We start from the raw sequence: 19,659 nt of genomic DNA, 5'->3' as shown, positions 1-19,659 counted from the left end.
TATTTTTTAATTGTCACAAGCTGCTTGAACTGTGTAAATTAAGATTCCAGTTTCTTAATGTTATGTGGAAAAAACAGAATTTTTATAGAACAACCAAAGCAGTGATAATACACCTCAATCTCCTATGACTCACCAGTCAGTGGTTCTTATGGAGTTCATGCAATATGCTAAATGCTTTCCCACCCCAATATGTCGAACTGCTCTGTAGCTTTCCAAAAAAAGAAAAGAAAAAAGCCCAAACCCTGCCCCTCTCACCCATACAGCTAAGAAGGAGCACACTCAGCAGGGGCATAAAATATTTGCAAACTGCATGCCCCTGTTTCAGGTCACTGCTAATATGGTGTTAAATTAGAAGCTCCTCTTACAAATTCAGACTTAGGGCACTTAAAAAAAAAGTTAATCAATACTTCAAACAAATCCATTACCAGATAGCAGCTAAACTGCTCTACTGCAATCCTGTCCTGGTATCGTTTGTATGTTCCAACTGTGTATGCCTCTCAGGCAATGCTTGTAACATTTCCTCTTCATGAATGATCATCTGTGCAACCCGCATAGAGGCATTATTCCAAGAAAATGTTAAAAGGGACAGGGGGAGATTAGGGGATGAAACTAAAGCTGAGCCTTAAAGTGAAAGGAAGCAATGGCTTTGACATTTTTTTACTTTGTCGAGAGAAACAGACAATGACATACCATATTGCAGGCTAATTTATATCTTCTTCTTTTTAAAAAGTCTTCTAAATAGCCTAAAATCAAGAAGAATGTGTTTTCTGGAAGGCCTTCGTGATTATTGCTGACAATGACTCACAACAACAACACTGTGATGCAATCAAAAAAGGTAACCTTTCCTTTGGTAGAGCAAACCTGTCATACAGTATTTTCACCAATGATGTGCTTTTTCCTTAAAGGAAGGCGGGGTTACAACTAAGTATCAGGGCAATAAAAAAGGGGGTCTTATGTCAGGGACATTAGAAGTCAGTTAACAAAAGTATATGTTCAGGCTGAGCTGAGAGGGCTCCCCCCCCCCCCGCAAAGCATTTTAAGTCTGCTGAAATTGAACTGCTGGTTGCACAAAGAAGAAAGCAGACAGTCATTAGGAAGTTTAGATATAAACTCAAGAGCGAAAGAACATTTTCTTCAAGCTGGCCAGCAAGCCGAGTTTCAAGCAGCATGAATCCTCTACTCAGTACCTTGTTATTTTCACTGCTACTTCTTCTAACCCTCAGAATTCAGGAGCTTATAGAGGCTTGCAGCTGTGCCCCTGCACATCCACAGCAGCAAATCTGCGATTCGGCTTTAGGTGAGTCATAAACACTATACTCTTTTTATGCTGCCTGTAAGAAATCAACTGACGCTAGATTAACTGTGGGCATACTTCTCTGCAAACCCTTTAGGGGCTCATATCCAATAATGGTTGTTTGGGACTCTGAAGAAGTGGTTACACACAAAAAAGATTTCAAGAATAATATTACAAAAGCATCTGGAAGCAGTTGCTCCCGTTTATTTTTGCTTTTCAGTTTTCTCTGCAATGATTTGTTGCAATTGGTGGCTGAAATCTTTTATGGGTTTTCTTCATGACGAGTTTCTGAGCATTAGATTCTGACATTTAATATGTAGAATAATAAGGATGTGGTTATATGTGTTCTGTGGAGGGCTTGTAGGCATTCTGTTTGTTACACTGCTTTCTAAATAGATATTAACATTCACTTATTTTTTAAGATAATCTGCTTTTTATCATTTTAAATCGAGAATGTATCATGCTCAAAACATGCTATTTAAAATTGTGTATGGATGAACATTTCTGCAAAATACTCTATAGAGTCTAAGTATAAAATGCCTAGTTTTATTACTAAGTATTTGATCTATATATTTAAAAATCTAAAGTTTTACAATTAGAGAATGGGATAGGAAAATGTGACTTTTGTAGTCTTTTCATTTTCAGCTTGAGCTGTGGCTAGTTAGCTTCCATCCAGAGTGAACAGTAAATGTAGAACATGAGTTTCTAAAATGTCACAAAATTAGCATCTCTATGGGATAGGCAATACCTTCTGCATACTGATTAATTGCTTTCATGTGCTGACAGAAAATCTTTGTAGCCATGACAAACTCTGTTTAAAACCATGAATTAAATTGTTTCTTAATCTGGCTGTGTTAAGTAATGTTTTCATTAAATTACGTACACCAGACATGACAACCTAGAATAATGTGAAGTATAGGAAAAAGTACCAGCTAGTGCTACTTCAGTTTAACAGCTGTTAAATGCGTAAAAGAAAGCAGTACTCAAAATGCATCTGATACAATTCTGGTGCATGACACTTCTCTGAAATGTGAAATATATTCACACAGATATTGTGCTGATGACCAGTTTGAAACTAGGAAAGAAGACTCTGACACCTGACAGTGTTTAGTAGTACATTAAGCGTCAATATAAAAAGAGTGAGAGAGGGAGAGGATCCCTCTACACAATTCTTAAAATACTTTTTTCTAGGGTTTGAAAACCAAGCATGCAAAACTCTAACTGGATCCAAGTGCATGCAATACTTAAAAGTAAACAAATACCTCAGTTGCTGCAATGGAGCAAAATGGGATGTTTAGTTTCTTAACAGATTTAATTCTCGAAGTGCTTTATATGGGCAACTAAAAACATAACTGGGTTCATATTTAATCTGGACTACTGAACCTTTACTTACTCAGGTCTTTGGAGTGTTAATGTGACAGGTGGCTGGGGAAAGCAAAGACCATCCAGTTTTTCTATACAGCATATATTACTGACTAATGTGGACTATAGAGAAAGATCTTATGCTTGCTATTATACCTACTAATAATAAACTCAGCTGGTGACTACTGGCAGGATTCTAGCCAAAATGGGGCCACTAAGAAACAAGAGGGATGTATCAACATTCTCGAAGAAACCTCAAAAGCTCAAAAAATATTTAGCAAAAAGAATTGAAGGGGGCCAAAGCACACCCACTCAAAACAGACCAGTGAGAATTGAGCATGCTCAGTAGTCACATAATGCTGACTGAGGTGTAGTAGGGAAATGAGGAGGAGGGGATCGAATGCTGAACAGAAGCACTAAGTGCTGCAGCATTTTGTTGTAGGTCCTTCTTGTAAACCCATATTTCCGTATTCTGAAGTACACTTCGCAGCCATTGTCATTTATACTTAAGGCCAAGGCTCAGAAAGCATATGGAAGAATGCCACCTATGAATTAGGTGCTTGCTTTTGAAGTATGGTCACAGAATTGTGAATGTTTCCTATACCCAGGGGCTAATCTACTATAAAACAAATGAAGTTTCAGCTTCAGGGCTCCTAATCCTGGAGGGAGCGACTTTATTCATGCATGTATATAACATCTCCCTAATTTTTACCAGCCCCCCCACCAATAACTTGAAAACTATAAGGCATAGGGAATATTTATCCACACCAGTGACTTGTGGGATAATCCAGTATAGCAATTTTAATCAAAATCTGAGGTATAGTAGTTAATTTTTTTAAATTGTGGTGATCTATCATGGAACAACCCCATTGAAGAAGATAACAGTGGTTACCCAGATCTCACTACTGGTTGCAAAGGGGTCCCCACAACAGCTCAAACTTCAAGGGGCCCCCAAATGTAGTTTTACCACTGCCTATACCTGCTGCCCCCTTTTCCAAATAAAACACAAGAAGGAAGCATGATAGAGGTTGATATTTGTAGAATTCTCTTAAGACATTATAACTACTGAAGGAGCTCCGGTTGATATACTGTGAGGGATGGAAGTGATCGTATGACTGCTCTTGTGTAGCTCTACTTTGCAAGAGTTGTGGGTTGTAAAAATTCAGAAATATCACTTCCATAGTCTGAACATCCTTTTTACAGAGCATGAAAAATTAGAGAATGATTACGAAAACATGAAAAATAGTAGTATGTCTGTGAATGCAGAATAGCATCTAACTATGATAAATTCCTTGCACCAGACTTTCACTTCTTTGAAAGTTCTTTACTATTTTTAGTTCTAGTTAAGTTATTAATAATTGTTAACTTCTTTATTGACTACTTTTATCTTGCCCTTCCAATGCATTTGCTTTGCTTACGTCAGCCATCTCAGAGGTCAGAAACATATACATATTTGTATACATTACCTATTGTACATATAGACCATTGAAGAATGGTCAAAATGTGTTAGGCTTAGTTATACGCAGTTTATTTTGATCTTTTCAAATGAGTATTCATTGGTTATGTCAGTTTAATTTATTTATATTTATAATATAAAGCTGCTTTATATACTAGTTTATACTACTCTATTATGTGGTATTTTAATGTTCAGTTTGCAGTTTCTTTATCCATTGGGATGTTCAGGGAATCTCACAGCACATAGTAAATCAATACAAAAAGAAGAGAAGAAAAAAATGTTATACTAAAGGAATATGAAAATTGTGCTAATGCTTCAGCTGTTCCTATCTTTTTTTGCCCTTCCGTTTCTCTTCCTTTTTATTAATTTTGCTCCTTTGGAAATTATGTGTGAATGAAGGAGGGTATCCCAGGCACTGGTTAAATCAAGATACCGTATACATGGGTGACCTTTGGCTAATTCAGAACCCTTACCATTCCCAAGATGAAACAAGAAGCACTTTCATTGTTGCATTTGTCTGTGTGATTAGTGGTTTTGCTGCTTTTGTTGCTTCAAGCTATGCCTAGTTTCGAAACATTCATAGCTACTAAGTAGGCCCAAGTAACTTGGAAGAAATAAACTGGTATGCTGGAATTGAGAAATAGCATGTGGGATGGTGGCAGAAAACAAGTGCATGATTCTTAAATGTGCGTTTGTTTCAGTATATGGCAGCAAAAATTCTATATTGGACAATTAGACAATTATGTTATCTACTACACACTCTTTATATACCTTTATATGTGACCTTACTTGACAAACTAGCTTCAAAGTAATAATTACTTTTCAGAAAATGAGCATTATTTTTACCCCCTACATCTTACCTCACACTTGATTCTACTAGGAAGTAAATTAGACTTTTAAGAGTTATTGAAAGAAATGGAGCCTACCTACTGAAAATTACAAATATTGAGCACTGTATTTGTGTCAAGAACCATCTTTGCTCAAAGTATATTTTAGGAAAGATTCCAGAATTCAGGTAAATGCGTAAAAGAAATCAGTAAGCACAAAAAATAAGGAACCCACTGTGTAAGAATCTACACAAATGGGGGGGGATAGGGGTTCAGGTCAACATACGAAGCTACAATATATAGCAAACAAAGTACAACAAATGTGTTCATCACAGTGTACCCACTATTATAAGGCATACAGTGCATACAAGCGGAACTTCAGACTTATCACAACAAATACAATATAACAATTAGTAAGATATATTCATATCGCCGGCACAAGGGAATTCTTGAAAGCGGCGGAGCAGCTGTAGCAATAGACAGGACCAGAGCCTGGTGATCCCAGTTTCGAAGAGAAACTCTTCAGTTGGCAATATAAGAGAAAACTGTGGCAGCCCCAGCCAAACAATATAATATAAACTCTTCCTGACCATGAGAAGCAGCCCTACAGATAGAAACTGCCCAACCTCCTCCACCCCACTATCAAGGCCTAACTGGATGCTTTTTAATGGACAGTAAGGAGAGAGAAGTTATATGCATCTTCCAAGTATCTATTTATATAAAATACTTAATATTTCTGGAAACAGAAGGTATGTCTTAGTGATGATGGATGCTTTCTATTCCTCACAGATATTCCTCACAGGCTCTCATAGAATTTCATGTTTAATCTGGCCCTCTTCCATGCTGATGAATTAAATTTTGCATAAAAATAATATAAAGTGTCTCAAAAGTGCAGTCCTTTGCATGCTTACTTCACTGTTCAGTGATGCTTACTCACATGTAAGTGTGAATAGAATTGCAACATCGATGCTCTTTGTGTACATGATGTTGGCTCTCCTGATGTTCTTATGATCAAGAGGACAAATGGAAGTAATATACCCCACTCCACCCTTAGCTAACCATAGCTTTGTACTGAAATATTGTGGGGGTTTTGCAAAGTACCTAGAGGATTTCTAGACTCAAAAATGAGGTAATGATGATGATAATATTAATAATAATGTGATGGTGATAATAAGCAGCTGCTGTAGCTGACACTTGTGGAATAATCAATATTTTCAAGACATTTTTGCTCAGCCTGTGAGGAACTGGGAGTTCTGAGCTGTTGTTTAGAACAGGAGCAGCTTGACCCCATGACCCCATACTGGAGGAGCAAGTTCCTTTGCAGCAACAACCTATGCCATAAGCTTGGATAGCTGGCCACACAACTGAATTCAAAGCCCTTAAAGAATAATTATCCAGCTTTCACAAGTGGCAGAATAGTTCTCCCTTCTATAATTCATGGCCACCAAGTAGCTAGGAGTTAATACTTTTTCTTTTTTTCTTTCTCGAAACCTTTATTAGGCGTTACAGATATAGACCATCTTAAAACAGCCATATTAAAAATATATATATATATACAAAGAAGTAGCCATATAATATATATACAGTGGTGCCCCGCAAGACGAATGCCTCGCTAAACGAAAAACCCGCAAGACGAAAGGGTTTTCCGATTTTTTAGTGGCTTCGCAAGACGAATTTCCCTATGGGCTTGCTTCGCAAGACGAAAGCCCATAGGGAAATCTCCGGGGACAGTGGGGAAGCGCAGCGCGCCTTCTCCTCTGTTCCCGGACCTGTCCTAAGGCTTGCGGTGGGAGGTCCGGGAACAGAGGGGAAGGCGCGAAGGGCTTCTCCTCTGTTCCCGGGGCTTGCGGTGGGAGGAGGGTTTTTCCTCCCCACCGCCAACATTCAGAACAGCATTCTGAATGTTGGCGGTGGGCAGGAAAGCCCTCCTCCCACCGCAAGCCTTCAGGACAGGTCCGGGAACAGAGGGGAAGGTGCGCAGCCTGCTGCCCCGCGCGAGGGGCGCTCTTAAGCAGAGCGCCCCTCGCGCTGGGCCGACATTCGCCGCTTGGAGAGCCCTGCGGGGAAGTCCTGCAGGGTTCCCCAAGCTGCGAATGTCTGCGCCGCGCGAGGGGCGCTCTTCTTAAGAGCGCCCCTCGCGCAGGGCAGCAGGCTGCTATCCGCAGCTTGGAGAGCCCTGCGGGGAAGTCCTGCAGGGCTCCCCAAGCTGCGAATGTCTGCCCCTCACGCGGGGCAGCAGGCTGCTATCCGCAGCTTGGAGAGCCCTCTGGACCTCTTCTGAAGGCGGGTGGGGGGCAGAAGTCTTTGTCCCCCCTGCCTGCCTTCCCGGGGGATTTTAAAATGCTGGCGGGCGGCAGCGCTGCCGCCCGCCAGCATTTTAAGATCACCCCGGACAGCGGAGAAGTCTCCGCTGTCCCGGGAAGGGGGGGGGGAAGCAAAGACTTTCGCCCCCCCACGTCGGCCTTCAGAAGAGGTCGGGGGACAGACTGTCCCCAAACCTGGTCTGAAGGCGGTTTCCATAGGAACGCATTGATTGATTTTCAATGCATTCCTATGGGAAACCGTGCTTCGCAAGACGAAAAACTCGCAAGACGAAAAGACTTGCGGAACGAATTAATTTCGTCTTGCGAGGCACCACTGTACACTAACAGAAATGTATTAATATATAAATTCTACCTCCTGGACTTAAGATGCTGGCCATTCCTGCTTTAGGTCATCCAGGGCTAGCCCAAGACATTTTGCCACCTGAGACAGAGAGCAAGTGGCAGAACTCCCTTGCCTGGTCCTGCCAAGTTGTATAATACTCAATACTGCCAACAAAGTTGTTGCTGTTTTGCAGATGAAGCAGAATATCCCACAACAGTCTACCCTACACTCTGGCAATATAAATACAGCAATAATACATTAAAAAAACTAACAATATGCTGCCCTTTCAAAAAAGATCATGCCTAAGGTGGTCACCTCACTCTCCCTTATGTTAGGGCTAGCCTTGAGGCTCCTTCCTACAGGACATCTACATCATTGTTAAGTGCAGTGATTTATAAAGCTAGAAGGAGCTAACACATACTTTTTCTGCTGCATAATGCTAACTAACAGGCTTTTGCAAATGTCCTCATTTGCCACACAGCAAATTGTATTTTGTTTGCTCAAAGGAAGTGTGGTTTGGGGACTATGGAAGCATGTTGGAAACATTTTTAAATTTCTTTTATAGACAAACTCATGAACCTCAATGAATAAGATCCCAGCGTCTTTGCCAGCGATTTTGTTATGAGTTCTGAAGCTCTGGAACTCATTAAAAAAAAACCCTACTGATGTATTAATCAGCAAACTTGGGTGATCCAGTATTTTACCACTGAAAGAATACGAAGTAGCTAATTTGTGTAATTATCACAGTTGATATTTCCAAATTGGCTACCATTCATCACACTAATGATGGCTGACTCCAGCTGAAATAAGAGAACAGCATACAGCTGTTCTACAAATTGGAAGAGACAACCCATACTGATACACAGGAGAGCGACTTCATCATTACAATTTTGGTTAACCAAATCTTTAGGGGTCTGTATTTTCTTCATGACTGCAAGACAGAAATATCTAGAGCGGGCTTTCTGCAATACTGCAGGACACAAAACAACATTTTTTTCTTATACAGTGGTACCTTGAGTTACAAACGCCTCAGGTTAGAAACGCTTCAGGTTACAAACTCCACTCACCTGGAAGACTTACATCGAGTTGAGAACTTTGACCCAGGAGGAGAACGGAAATTGTGTGCTGGCGGCACAGCGACCGCAATAGGCCCCATTAGCGAAAGCACGCCTCTAGTTAAGAAGTTGCAGGTTAAGAACAAACCTCCGGAGCGAATTAAGTTTGTAACTAGAGGTACCACTGTAAAGCTGTCAAAATAAAATTTAAAATACTGTGGCCCGTAGGTGGGATTTTCTCATTCAGTATGGTTTCTTTGAAAATGCATCACCCATCAGTAAAACTGCAGCTATGCACATATTTCAGTTATATAAAATTATCCTCAGAGAAAGGGTGGGGGGACGACACCAGGGATAACTGACAGGGTCCACCTCTCCTTTGTTGAGTTTGGCAGAGTAGAGGGAGGCGCAAAATAGTTTTCAGACTGTTGGCTCAGGGCCCAGGGAGCAGGCAGGCAGGAATAGCTACAGAATTCCCTCATTTATCTCTCTCTTTTTGGTGATATCCGACATCAAACAGTAGATGATCAACCATCTACCTGAGGCTTGAGACTTAGGTAGGAATGGGCTGTGAATATTTTCTTATCAGTAGCCCAAAATTTCTTTCAAGAGGCCTTAGTATCCAATTCGTTGGACACAAAAGTTGTTGGACATGATGGCACCTATGCTATCCTCACATGATAGGTAGATGAAAAATAAGAGAAACTGCAGAAAAATTAGCGAGAGAGAAAGAGATCTTAATCTTCTACCTGTTACTCCCCCATACATCTCATGACTACAATTTTCCTTTTTCCTTCACTCCTTTGCTGTATGCAAGAGATGTTCGAGGGAGGATTAAGGTGTTAAGACCTTGCATGGGAAGGAAAGATTGAATTATCTCTCCCTAGTAAAGAGCTCCAGCAACTTGTATGGGCACAGAGGATAACATGTCTAGGAAGAAGGGCAACCATATACGACCATCCTTCAGAGCAGCAGCACTGCTATGCTATTTGAAGGCTGCTATACATTGTTTACCTTGGGAACAGTTTCTTTGCCTAATAGTAGTGGGGTGGGGCACGGACATCCATTTTCATCTGGTCACTGGTGGAAGGCAGCACACAGAAACTTGGACTGCACAGCACAGAAAGCTGAAATATATGTAGTTTACTGAGGGTGTGGAAATATGAGGGTACTTGGAGAGAAGTTTACTTATTGCTACCAACTCATATTGAACTAATGCAAGAGCAAACCTGGGTTACAGCTTGTGGTTAGTGAATAGAGAGCTTAACTATAAGAACTCCCAATTTGAACTAAATGCTATACCAAACCTTGGCTCATCTTGGCACAGCAATACAAAGGACTGAGAAGGAGTGATGTAGCTATGAGCTCCCCTTAGGAGTCCACATATTCCCATCGTGAAGTCATGTGAACTAGCCTGATACAGCATCAGTACTGCCTTAACAGAATTTGGTTGAAATCTAGATGTTAGCACTTGCTATGTGAAATTATTACCATAGGAGAACTCAAGTCTTAATCACGTTCAGCTTCATATTAGATGGGGGTGGGAAAGAGAAATAGGTAAAAGGTAAAGGTACCCCTGCCCGTACGGGCCAGTCTTGACAGACTCTGGGGTTGTGCGCTCATCTCACTCTATAGGCCGGGAGCCAGCGCTGTCCGCAGACACTTCCGGGTCACGTGGCCAGCGTGACGAAGCTGCTCTGGCGAGCCAGAGCCGCACACGGAAACGCCGTTTACCTTCCTACTAGTAAGCGGTCCCTATTTATCTACTTGCACCCGAAGGTGCTTTCGAACTGCTAGGTTGGCAGGCGCTGGGACCGAGCAACAGGAGCGCACCCCACCGCGGGGATTCGAACTGCCGACCATGCAATCGGCAAGTCCTAGGCACTGAGGTTTTACCCACAGCGCCACCCGCGTCGGGAAAGAGAAATAGACTGTACTAAATATAACAGCAGCTGTGCTTTATAGTACAAATAATATGTCACACTACAGAAAGAACAGGTGAATAAATTCTAAAATGCCTGTTTTGCTTTCATTTACTTGCAGTGATTCGAGCAAAAATTTCCAGTGAAAAAGTGATCGCATCAAGTGAAGACCCTCTTCATACTCACAAAATGATTCGATATGAAATCAAACAAATAAAGGTACATGAAAAAATTGTTTATTATGGTGCTTAAATGTCATTGAATACTACTACTACTCCTGGTCAGTTTTATACTCAATTTCCAATGTGCACATAAGGGTGCAACACATACTACTTATCTGGGCATAAATTCTGTTGAACTTCTGATCAGACATATATAAGATTGTGCTGTAACATGATTTTATAGCTTCTGAAGTAATCATGTCTGATCCGTGTTTAGGAGATATATTTTTTGTATTGGAACTTGTATGAGAAAATAACTAATGCAAAATCATAATCGTAAGTACTTGTGTTAGAAACAAGATTTAGGACAGCTTTGCAGATTCTTGGAAACTAATTGGTAGCCAATGCAGCTATGCCAGAATTGGGGTTATATGTTCAGCCTGTCCTGCCCCAGTCAACAAGCTGGCTGCCAAATTCTGCACCAGCTGCTTTTTGAACAGTCTTCAAAGGCAGCCCAACATATAACACATTACAAGATGTTACCAGAACATCGACAACAGTAGTTTTATAATGGTATCAGATTCATTTTATACCACCATTGGTAGGTGCTTGAGAAAGCATAGGATGAGATATTCCCCAACTATTCGGTTTAGGAATCTTAGGGTTACAATGGTTGATTCAGACTCAGACCCAGATTCAGATGGGATTATACATTAAGAGTGGACACTGCATGGGTTTAGATGGTTCTTATGCATACTCTTGGCATACTCTTGGCAGACAAAGCTTTCTGAAAATATGTATGGTGGAAAGAGAATCTGTCTAATCTACATTTGTCTCTAACTTCAAAGTCAACAATTAGTGTAAAGGTGTCATTGTCAATGTTGCAAGTCTGAGGATGCTCTTAGATCCAGCATTGTTCCTTGATACTCAGGTTGGGGTCACATCCAGAGGAACCTTTCATCAGCTTCAGCAGCTTCTCCAGCTGCATTCTTTCTTTCTCTAGCAAGTAGCAGAAAGAAAACTTGGGGGGGGGGGGGAATCCCACTGAACACAGAATAGAACATATTTCATGGTGTAGCTGGCAATAGAGAAGTCTTTTCCACCTGCATTGCATCTGGGGAATTCCATTTAGGGCAGTTATGAGGCTGGAGGAGCCTTGTGGTTATGATATTCGCAAGACCAATTTCTCCCATATCTGCGCTGACTTCAACATGTGCTTCGTGACAGTCTGTACTGGCAAACACTTAAGCACCCACCTATCACATTTGCTTGGATGAGTTCAGCAGAGAGCATTGTTACTGATGAACACATTTTATTAGGGAAAAAATCAAGATACATAAACTTTTGAGTGGAAGATCAAAATTTATGCTTTGACTTAAATGGTACTGTAAAGACATAGCTGTCTTACATCTTAGAATATTTATAGACCTGAGACATTCCTTTATAGTTTCTATCCCTTGTAAATGGTAATAAAATATAAATGTGCAAAGGTAAGACTAGATAATTTTTTAAAAAGTAAACTTCATTTGGGTAGATAAAATTCACTTGTGCTATGTTGCGATAGATAGATAGATCTGTTGCTATGTTTTTTAAAGAAACCTTTCTGTTCAGAATTTAAACTTTAGACACATTTTTCAGCAATATTTTGAATTTATAGCTGTTTACAGTTGTCAACACTTAACACAATATAATAATGGGAACTCATTTACAGTTGCACTTCATTAACAATTACTGATGGAAGTTATTTAGAAGGCGCATTTCATTATTTCCTTTCAAAAATAATATACATAGGCTTGTGTGCATTGTTTAAGAAAGAATTATGTCATTCAGGGGTCAGCAACATGGTGCCTTCCACATGTCTTTGGACTATAATTTGATCATCCCCAGCCAGTAGGCTCAATTGTTGGAAAAGATGGAATTTGTAGTTCTAGTAACTTGCCTGAATACTTTCCATGTGAGCATTGGACAATAGGAAACTAAAATAATACTATCAAGAACAGAGGCTCAGTATATAGGAAGGCCAAAACTGAATATGTCACTTTTCTGAAATTCATACCAAAAACAGGGTTTAATACAACACTAGAACTCAGCCTTACACAACTGTCAGGCTAATCAAGCAAATATTTGTGTGAAAATTATTTATGTTAGACATTGTTGTGGTTTATTCATGGTTCTGTTGCTATGCAAAGTAGAATTTCTAAACTATATGACTAAACATTTAACTGCAGCCTTGGCTAATGGCTTGATTAGCCTCCAATTTATAACTGAGGAGCAAGCTAGAGGGGAGAAGTTCCTACTCTGCTCTCCCCTAGCCCTCCCCTAGCCCTCCAAGAGCAGGAGTGCCAATGTGAATAAAATATTGTGGGGGCCCAGGTAAGCCCTTCTCTGGATAATTTATCCCATGATGTGGCGCGCACACACAATTTGAATGGGAATGCCCATCAACTTTGGGAAAGCATGGTCCCCTCAAATATTTTATTGTGGGGGCCAAAACCCCCACAGCCCTTAGGAGTTGGCTCCTATGTCCCAAAGGACTACCCTGTGGACAGGAGTTTGCACATACTGGCTAGTCAAGCCACAAAGCTGGACAATCTTATCTAGCTGTACTGCCACCCACCATACCAGGAAGGTTTCAATTGTAACCTCACAAAAAATCTTAGTCACAACACTTTTTTCTTCCTTTTTCCTAATACAGATGTTCAAAGGATTTGAAAAGTTGAAAGATGTTCAATATGTCTTCACACCTTTTGATTCCTCTCTCTGTGGGGTGAAATTAGAAGCTAACAACAAGAAGCAATATCTCCTTACAGGTACAGTAGACAGAAGCCAAGGCAGTACACAAAGTATATATTACAGTACCATGGCCAGTGCTTATTATGCTATTTAACAATATAAATACTGGAGCCCATATAAAGCCAAAATTTGGGCTGTGCTGCTATGGAAAACTGTGCTCGCATAAGTAATATGAAACCAAAGGGAGGAATTAAAACATTGCGCTCTTGTGGTTGTTCCAGCAGCGCAAGCATTTTTGCTTGGCAGACAGCATGAACCCCTCTTCCCCTCTACCTGCTTTTATGGGATGAGAGGGTAGGAAAGGCCCCCTTGCGCTGGCATCCAACAGCATGCAGAATTAGTGGGATCTGGGCCAAGAGGTCCCTGCGCCACCACCCAACCAGCAGACTGAGCAAATTGGGGCAACCTCCCAGAGTAGATAGCAGTGGGCTTAGGATGAGAAGTTCTGTTGCACTTGTCTGCACATGCAGTGATTTAGTTGGATACAACCCAGAGAAATTTCTGTTACAATTGCACCCCTTGTTTTAATTCAAAAAGTTGTCCTTCTTGCCATTTCAGATACGGAGACAAATGTGTAAACTACAGTACTAAATAACATTTAAAAACTCAAAGAAGTCTGAACTGTGCCATTACCTCCAATAGTGGCTATCACCGTGTCCAGGCATGTGCAAGAGGGAGGCAGCCAGGTACACTTGCCCATGCCTTGGAGGACTAAGCCAGCTAACAGATCGGCTGCTTTTTTGTTTGAGTTTATAACTTTATTCTAACAGGACTCCTGCCGTGGGCTTCAGACAAGCTCTGCATTGGCCTGACTATGTCTGTTTGCGATATGTGACACTCCCCCCCCAAAAAAAACCCCCAGTAGTTTCTAGCAGGCGAAGTATACAGAAGAACAGTAGTTTGTAAATTAATAAAATGTAAGAAACTCTTCCCTCTGCCCAAGTATGCACAGTGGCCTCCAAAAACCACATTTGGAAAAGAGAAACAAATGTATTTAGTACTTAGTTGTTTGCTGCCCTGGGCATCTAAGAGAGGATAGAAAATTAAATAAATAACAACAATAAAAACAGTAGCCTGGAGGAGACTAAGTTTGGGTCAGTGTGATTCTATTTAGTGGTGGGGTTACACAGCAACATTTCATTGCAGGCTCCATGTATTTATTCATTATGTTAAAAAAAAATTTTTGCTTCAGCAAATCTTAGGGCGACATTCACAAATAACTGAAGTCAAAAACTAAACCTTTCATTGATGTGGATTGTATCTTTAATGTTGGGAATGCAATTCTGAATCCTGTGTTTTGATGTTTACACCAATGCAGGACAGATTTTAGATGATGGTAAAGTTCTTATCCATTTGTGCAATTACATTGAACCATGGGATGACCTTACCTTCTCTCAAAAGAAAAGCCTAAATCAGAGATATCAAATGGGCTGTGGTTGTAAAGTAAGTATACCTTACCCATTGGAGTATCATTGCTCTTTCAGACCTATAGCACAAGAAAGGTTGAGCAAGGCAATCTCTTTCACTTGAGTATTTGTTTGAAGTCATAAGCCCAGGCAGCCAACAAGGTGCCCGCCAGCAGTTGTTGGGACTACAATTCCCATCAGCCCCAACCAGCTTGGCCAGTGATCCGGAGGGATGGAGGTTGTCATCAAACAACCTGTGAAAATGGAATTAGCCTTCTTTGGCCTGCCTTTTCTCATTAAAACTAATCTGGGATGCATTCTGACTTGAAGGAAAGTACACACACTTTTGTGTTACACTTTCCCACATCAAGCTGCCTTGGCTTGGGTGATTCTTGTTAACCTGCCATATCTAGCACAACTTTTCTCTGTATTTTCATCTGATCTCCTGGACAATTTTCTCACCTGTGCTAGATACTGCTGGAGAGAATTAGATGAATAGGCCATGTTTCACATGAAAATATGTTTATCATAAAAATGGCGCAATGCATTCAAGGCTGGTTCCCATATTTCATGTGCATAATGTAGAAATTTGTCCTTAAGATACATGTACAACATCAATACAAACTTCATGACTCTAAGGGTCAGACTACATGTTTAGCTTAAGGTGAAATGTGCAGCTAAATTTCTTGTTTTTTTACAATCTTAGGAGGCCTCACTGCAACACACTGGGAAGTTTATCCCTTCCCTCCCCAGTTACAACTCACCTTACCCCACCCCGTGTGACTAGTAAAGGGTTAGTTGCTGTTACTGTTTTTAATTACCTGTTGTCACTAATGGGACCTTTTGTGTAGCCACACATCAATTTTGGGAGGGTGTCTGTGGCTAGGAAAGAAGGGAAAGCAAGAGACATAGGGCTTATTCACATTTACTTTTCCTTCACTCTTTCCAGGCACTGTCCACACTTTGAAGGTCTATGTCAGAGCACCCTTTTGTTCCCCCTCTGGAGCTTTCCTTGCAAAAATCCACTCTTTAAAGCTCAACTGGAGCAAATGGCAATTTGCGGAACATCTGAATTGATGTTTGCTCTGATTGAGTGCTAAAGAGCGGGTTTTCACAGGGAAAGCTCCAAGTAAAAAACAAATTAACCCCAACACACTAGGACAAGGAGCTTTTAAGTGCAGCCTTTGCCTGGAAAGAGCTGAGCAATAAATAAGTGTGGATAAGGTCATAGCAGCATATCATTAACAGAGCATAATCTGTAGTCTGACCAAAAGAACTACTTGTGGAAATAATGTTTTTATTTTACTTTTCACTGTGTTTAACCAATTCACATTAATTATTCTTCTTCCTCCTCCTCTTCTTCATACTAATAATATTTAAAAGAAGGTAACATCTCACAGGAAACAAAATGTGCAGTCAAATATATACCGTACTAAGTTGGTCAATATTGTCTTATGATCTATGTTGAAGGAATGCATTCATTTTGTACATATATAATATATATGGTTGGCCAAAAGATCTAAACTGTTCTATGTTGAAGAAACCCTTCCCTTGTCCCAAAGCAACTAGAAGAGGACTGAGGAACGTGTGGCCCTCCACACTACAACTTTCACTATCCCTGACTATTGGCCATGCTGGCTGAGACTGAACTCACCCCTGAACCTTCCCTAAGGTTTACAGTATTTCACTACAGTCTAATAATTTGGGTACCAGTTCCTTTGCAGATATGGGTAGATAGAATTGTACGCACTGGCAAAGTATTTTAAAAAATGGGATATTAATGTACTTTTCCATGTTTAGATTTCTACTTGCTACATGGTACCCTGCTCCATCTCTACACCAAATGAATGCCTGTGGACAGATTGGCTGATAGAGAGGAAGCTGTATGGTCACCAAGCAAAGCATTACGCCTGTATCAAACGCAGTGATGGAACATGCAGTTGGTATCGTGGTGGCCCTCCTCCAGAAAAAGACTTTGTTGACATCAGTGAACCATGAATCATGTAATTTCTTTCAAAGCCCTAGGGGGTTAAGTCCATCCGACGCTGTGCGCTCACTGCTGCTTTGAACTTCCGACAACTGTCTCTTGCTTAGAAACAAAAGCAAATTGTGCTGTGCAAATAAAGTACAGAGGTTGTAGAATTGGCATCCAGTCAAGAAGAGAAATGAATCTCCTGGAGGTAGCACTCCTTGATAAAACTTTAGAGAGCAACTATGTGGAAGCACTTCTTTGTTCTTTAATAATAACAATAACAATAACAATAATTCTGCTTTTGAAATCAAAATGAATGTAACCATATAAAACAAGATTCATCAAAATTTGGACTCCTGTTAATAGGATGAATTTGCTGTTTTATTCCAAAATAGCACTTCTGAAAAAAATGGAGTAGCATGAGACATAAGAGCTTTGACAGTATGTATATTATTACAGTCTGCTGTAAAAAGTCTGATGAAAGATTATTTTTCCCATTTCAGATTATTCAAGTTAAATGTTTTTGAGTGCCATTTAAAATGTTCTACTTCACTCTTCTGTATGCTACTTACTATGTCTCATCTAGCCTTATCTTTGTCTTGAAGGATTTGTTCATAACACATATTTGATAATCAAAACAGATCCAGTGTAGCAGTCCAATCAACTGGAATATACTCTAAAACAGAAACTAAGGCTGATTATTGTATTACACAAGTATTATGACATCCGCATCCCCTGAAAGAACACCATGACATTATCAGGCCAAGTAAACCCAACTTCATACCACTTAGAAAAAGACATTTTTTTTCCTTCTAGTGGTTTGAGAATGTATGCGCTTCTCAAGTCTTGCTAACTTATGCACAAACAAGCAAAATGAAGGGAGCAAAACATGGACAAAAGAGAAAGATGGATGAATTGATCCTAGGGCATGAAATGCAAGTGCCCCTAGGGCATTTCCAGAGGAGGCTGGATAGAGTCTGAGAACCTTTAGCTTAGACTGAAACACAAAGCTAGGATGATATGCTGTGGCCTCACACATAGGGTGAAAGTTTCATCATGATCATCACTACTTCAATAATTATAGATGTCCAGATGCAGTGCCTGGAACTTAAATATTTTGAAATATGATGGGACAAATCAAGGACAGCTCCGGTATAACGGCCTCTACTGAGTATGCAATTTCCTGGTTTCTTCATGCAAAATAGTTCTACATTCATAGAATCTTAGAACTGTAAGGAATCCTGAGAGTTATCTAGTCCAGCCCCTTCCAATGCAGGAAACCCAACTAAAGCATCCATGACAGGTGGCCATACAACCTCTGCTAAAAACCTCCAATGAAAGAGTATCCACAGCCACCTGAGGGAGTCTGTTTCACTGTAGAACAGCCCTTACCGTCAGAACGTTCTTCCTGGTGTTTCGCCAGAATCTCTTTTCTTGTAACTTGAAGAGACTGGTTCGGGTCCTAATTTCTGGAGCAGGTGATTAAAGAGGTGCTAACCTTCTAATGATATCCCTTGATGGTGATCTGGCCACTGACCTGCTTGTAGTTCCTAATTATTGATACCTATTTTTTGTCCACCACCGTTTTACAGCAGAATTTGCACAGACTGCAGCTCAGTAAGACAACATCTGCCCTGCATGCAAAAGGTCCCAGGTTCAACCCCCAGCATCCAGAGGCAGCTAAGCAAAGGCTCCTGCATGATACGGTACAGAGATGTTACCAGCCAGAGTACACAACGCTGAGCTAGATGGACCAATGTTCTGATTCAGTATAAAACAACTTCCTATGACCTATGCATTCACCCCAGCTCATAAATTTGTTTCTATAGATACACCATAAAAGAGGAAGCAGGAACAGTGTTCTCCCTTGACCATGAGCATCTCTGACTATTTCATAATCCAGTGGAGATGCCACAGTTCTCCACCTGTTTTGTAAATTGCATTATGAGGCAGTGGGACAGATCTATATGCTGCAGCCCCAGGCACCTTTTAGGATACAGTGGGACTTACTACTCAGTAAACATGCTTAGGACCATACTGTTATGTAGAAACATGCTATGAAGGATATCTACTTCCTAAAACAGTGTTTAAACAGCTGAATATGCTATAGATTTTGCAGAATGTAGAAGTCAACTTGTTTGTTGTACCACAACAATTCCCAGAAATGTGACGCCATAGAAAATGAATATATACATATATATATATATATTTGCTTTCGTAGATTTTCACGGGTACAGGAATGCAGGTTTTGGTGTCCTCGGGTGTCTTCCCGTGTAAAAGTTGGGGTGTCTAGGCGACGTTTCGACGAGGTCTCACTCGTCATCTTCAGGCTGGTGCTTTCGGCTTCTTGTTACCCCCCGCCTGCCTTCAAAAGCCATCCGGGATAGCGGGAAGCGCTTCCCTGCTATCCCGGACTGCTTTTAAAATGCTGGCGGTGGGGAGCAAAGCCTTTCCCCCCCCCTCCGGCCTTCAGAAGAGGTCCAGGAAGGCCGGCGGGGGCCGAAAGGCTTTGCTCCCCACCGCCAGCATTTTAAAAGCAGTCCGGGATAGCAGGGAAGCGCTTCCCGCTATCCCGGATGGCTTTTGAAGGCAGGCGGGGGGGAGCAAAGACTTTCGCTCCCCGCTGGCCTTCAGAAGAGGTCGGGGGACAGACTGTCCCCGGACCTGGTCTGAAGGCGGTTTCCATAGGAACGCATTAATTGATTTTTAATGCATTCCTATGGGAAACCGTGCTTCGCAAGACGAAAAACTCGCAAGACGAAAAG

General features: G+C 40.9%; 2 protein-coding genes across 2 annotated transcripts in view; one reads left to right on the top strand and one right to left on the bottom strand.

Moving 5' to 3' along the window:
• SYN2 (synapsin II) overlaps positions 1-19,659 on the bottom strand; it is a 148,990-nt gene that overhangs the window by 49,646 nt on the left and 79,685 nt on the right. The gene's annotated exons all lie outside the window — the stretch shown is intronic.
• On the top strand, positions 928-17,582 carry TIMP4 (TIMP metallopeptidase inhibitor 4). Its single transcript, XM_083726884.1, has 5 exons — positions 928-1,297; positions 10,684-10,781; positions 13,419-13,533; positions 14,835-14,959; positions 16,723-17,582. The coding sequence occupies exons 1-5, from the start codon at positions 1,168-1,170 to the stop codon at positions 16,918-16,920; spliced, it is 666 nt and encodes a 221-aa protein (XP_083583010.1). The 5' UTR covers positions 928-1,167; the 3' UTR covers positions 16,921-17,582.

Source organism: Podarcis gaigeae (genome assembly GCF_964106915.1).
Source record: "Podarcis gaigeae genome assembly, chromosome: 2".
NCBI classification, from domain to species: domain Eukaryota; kingdom Metazoa; phylum Chordata; class Lepidosauria; order Squamata; family Lacertidae; genus Podarcis; species Podarcis gaigeae.
This window is presented reverse-complemented; position numbering and strand designations above follow the sequence as displayed.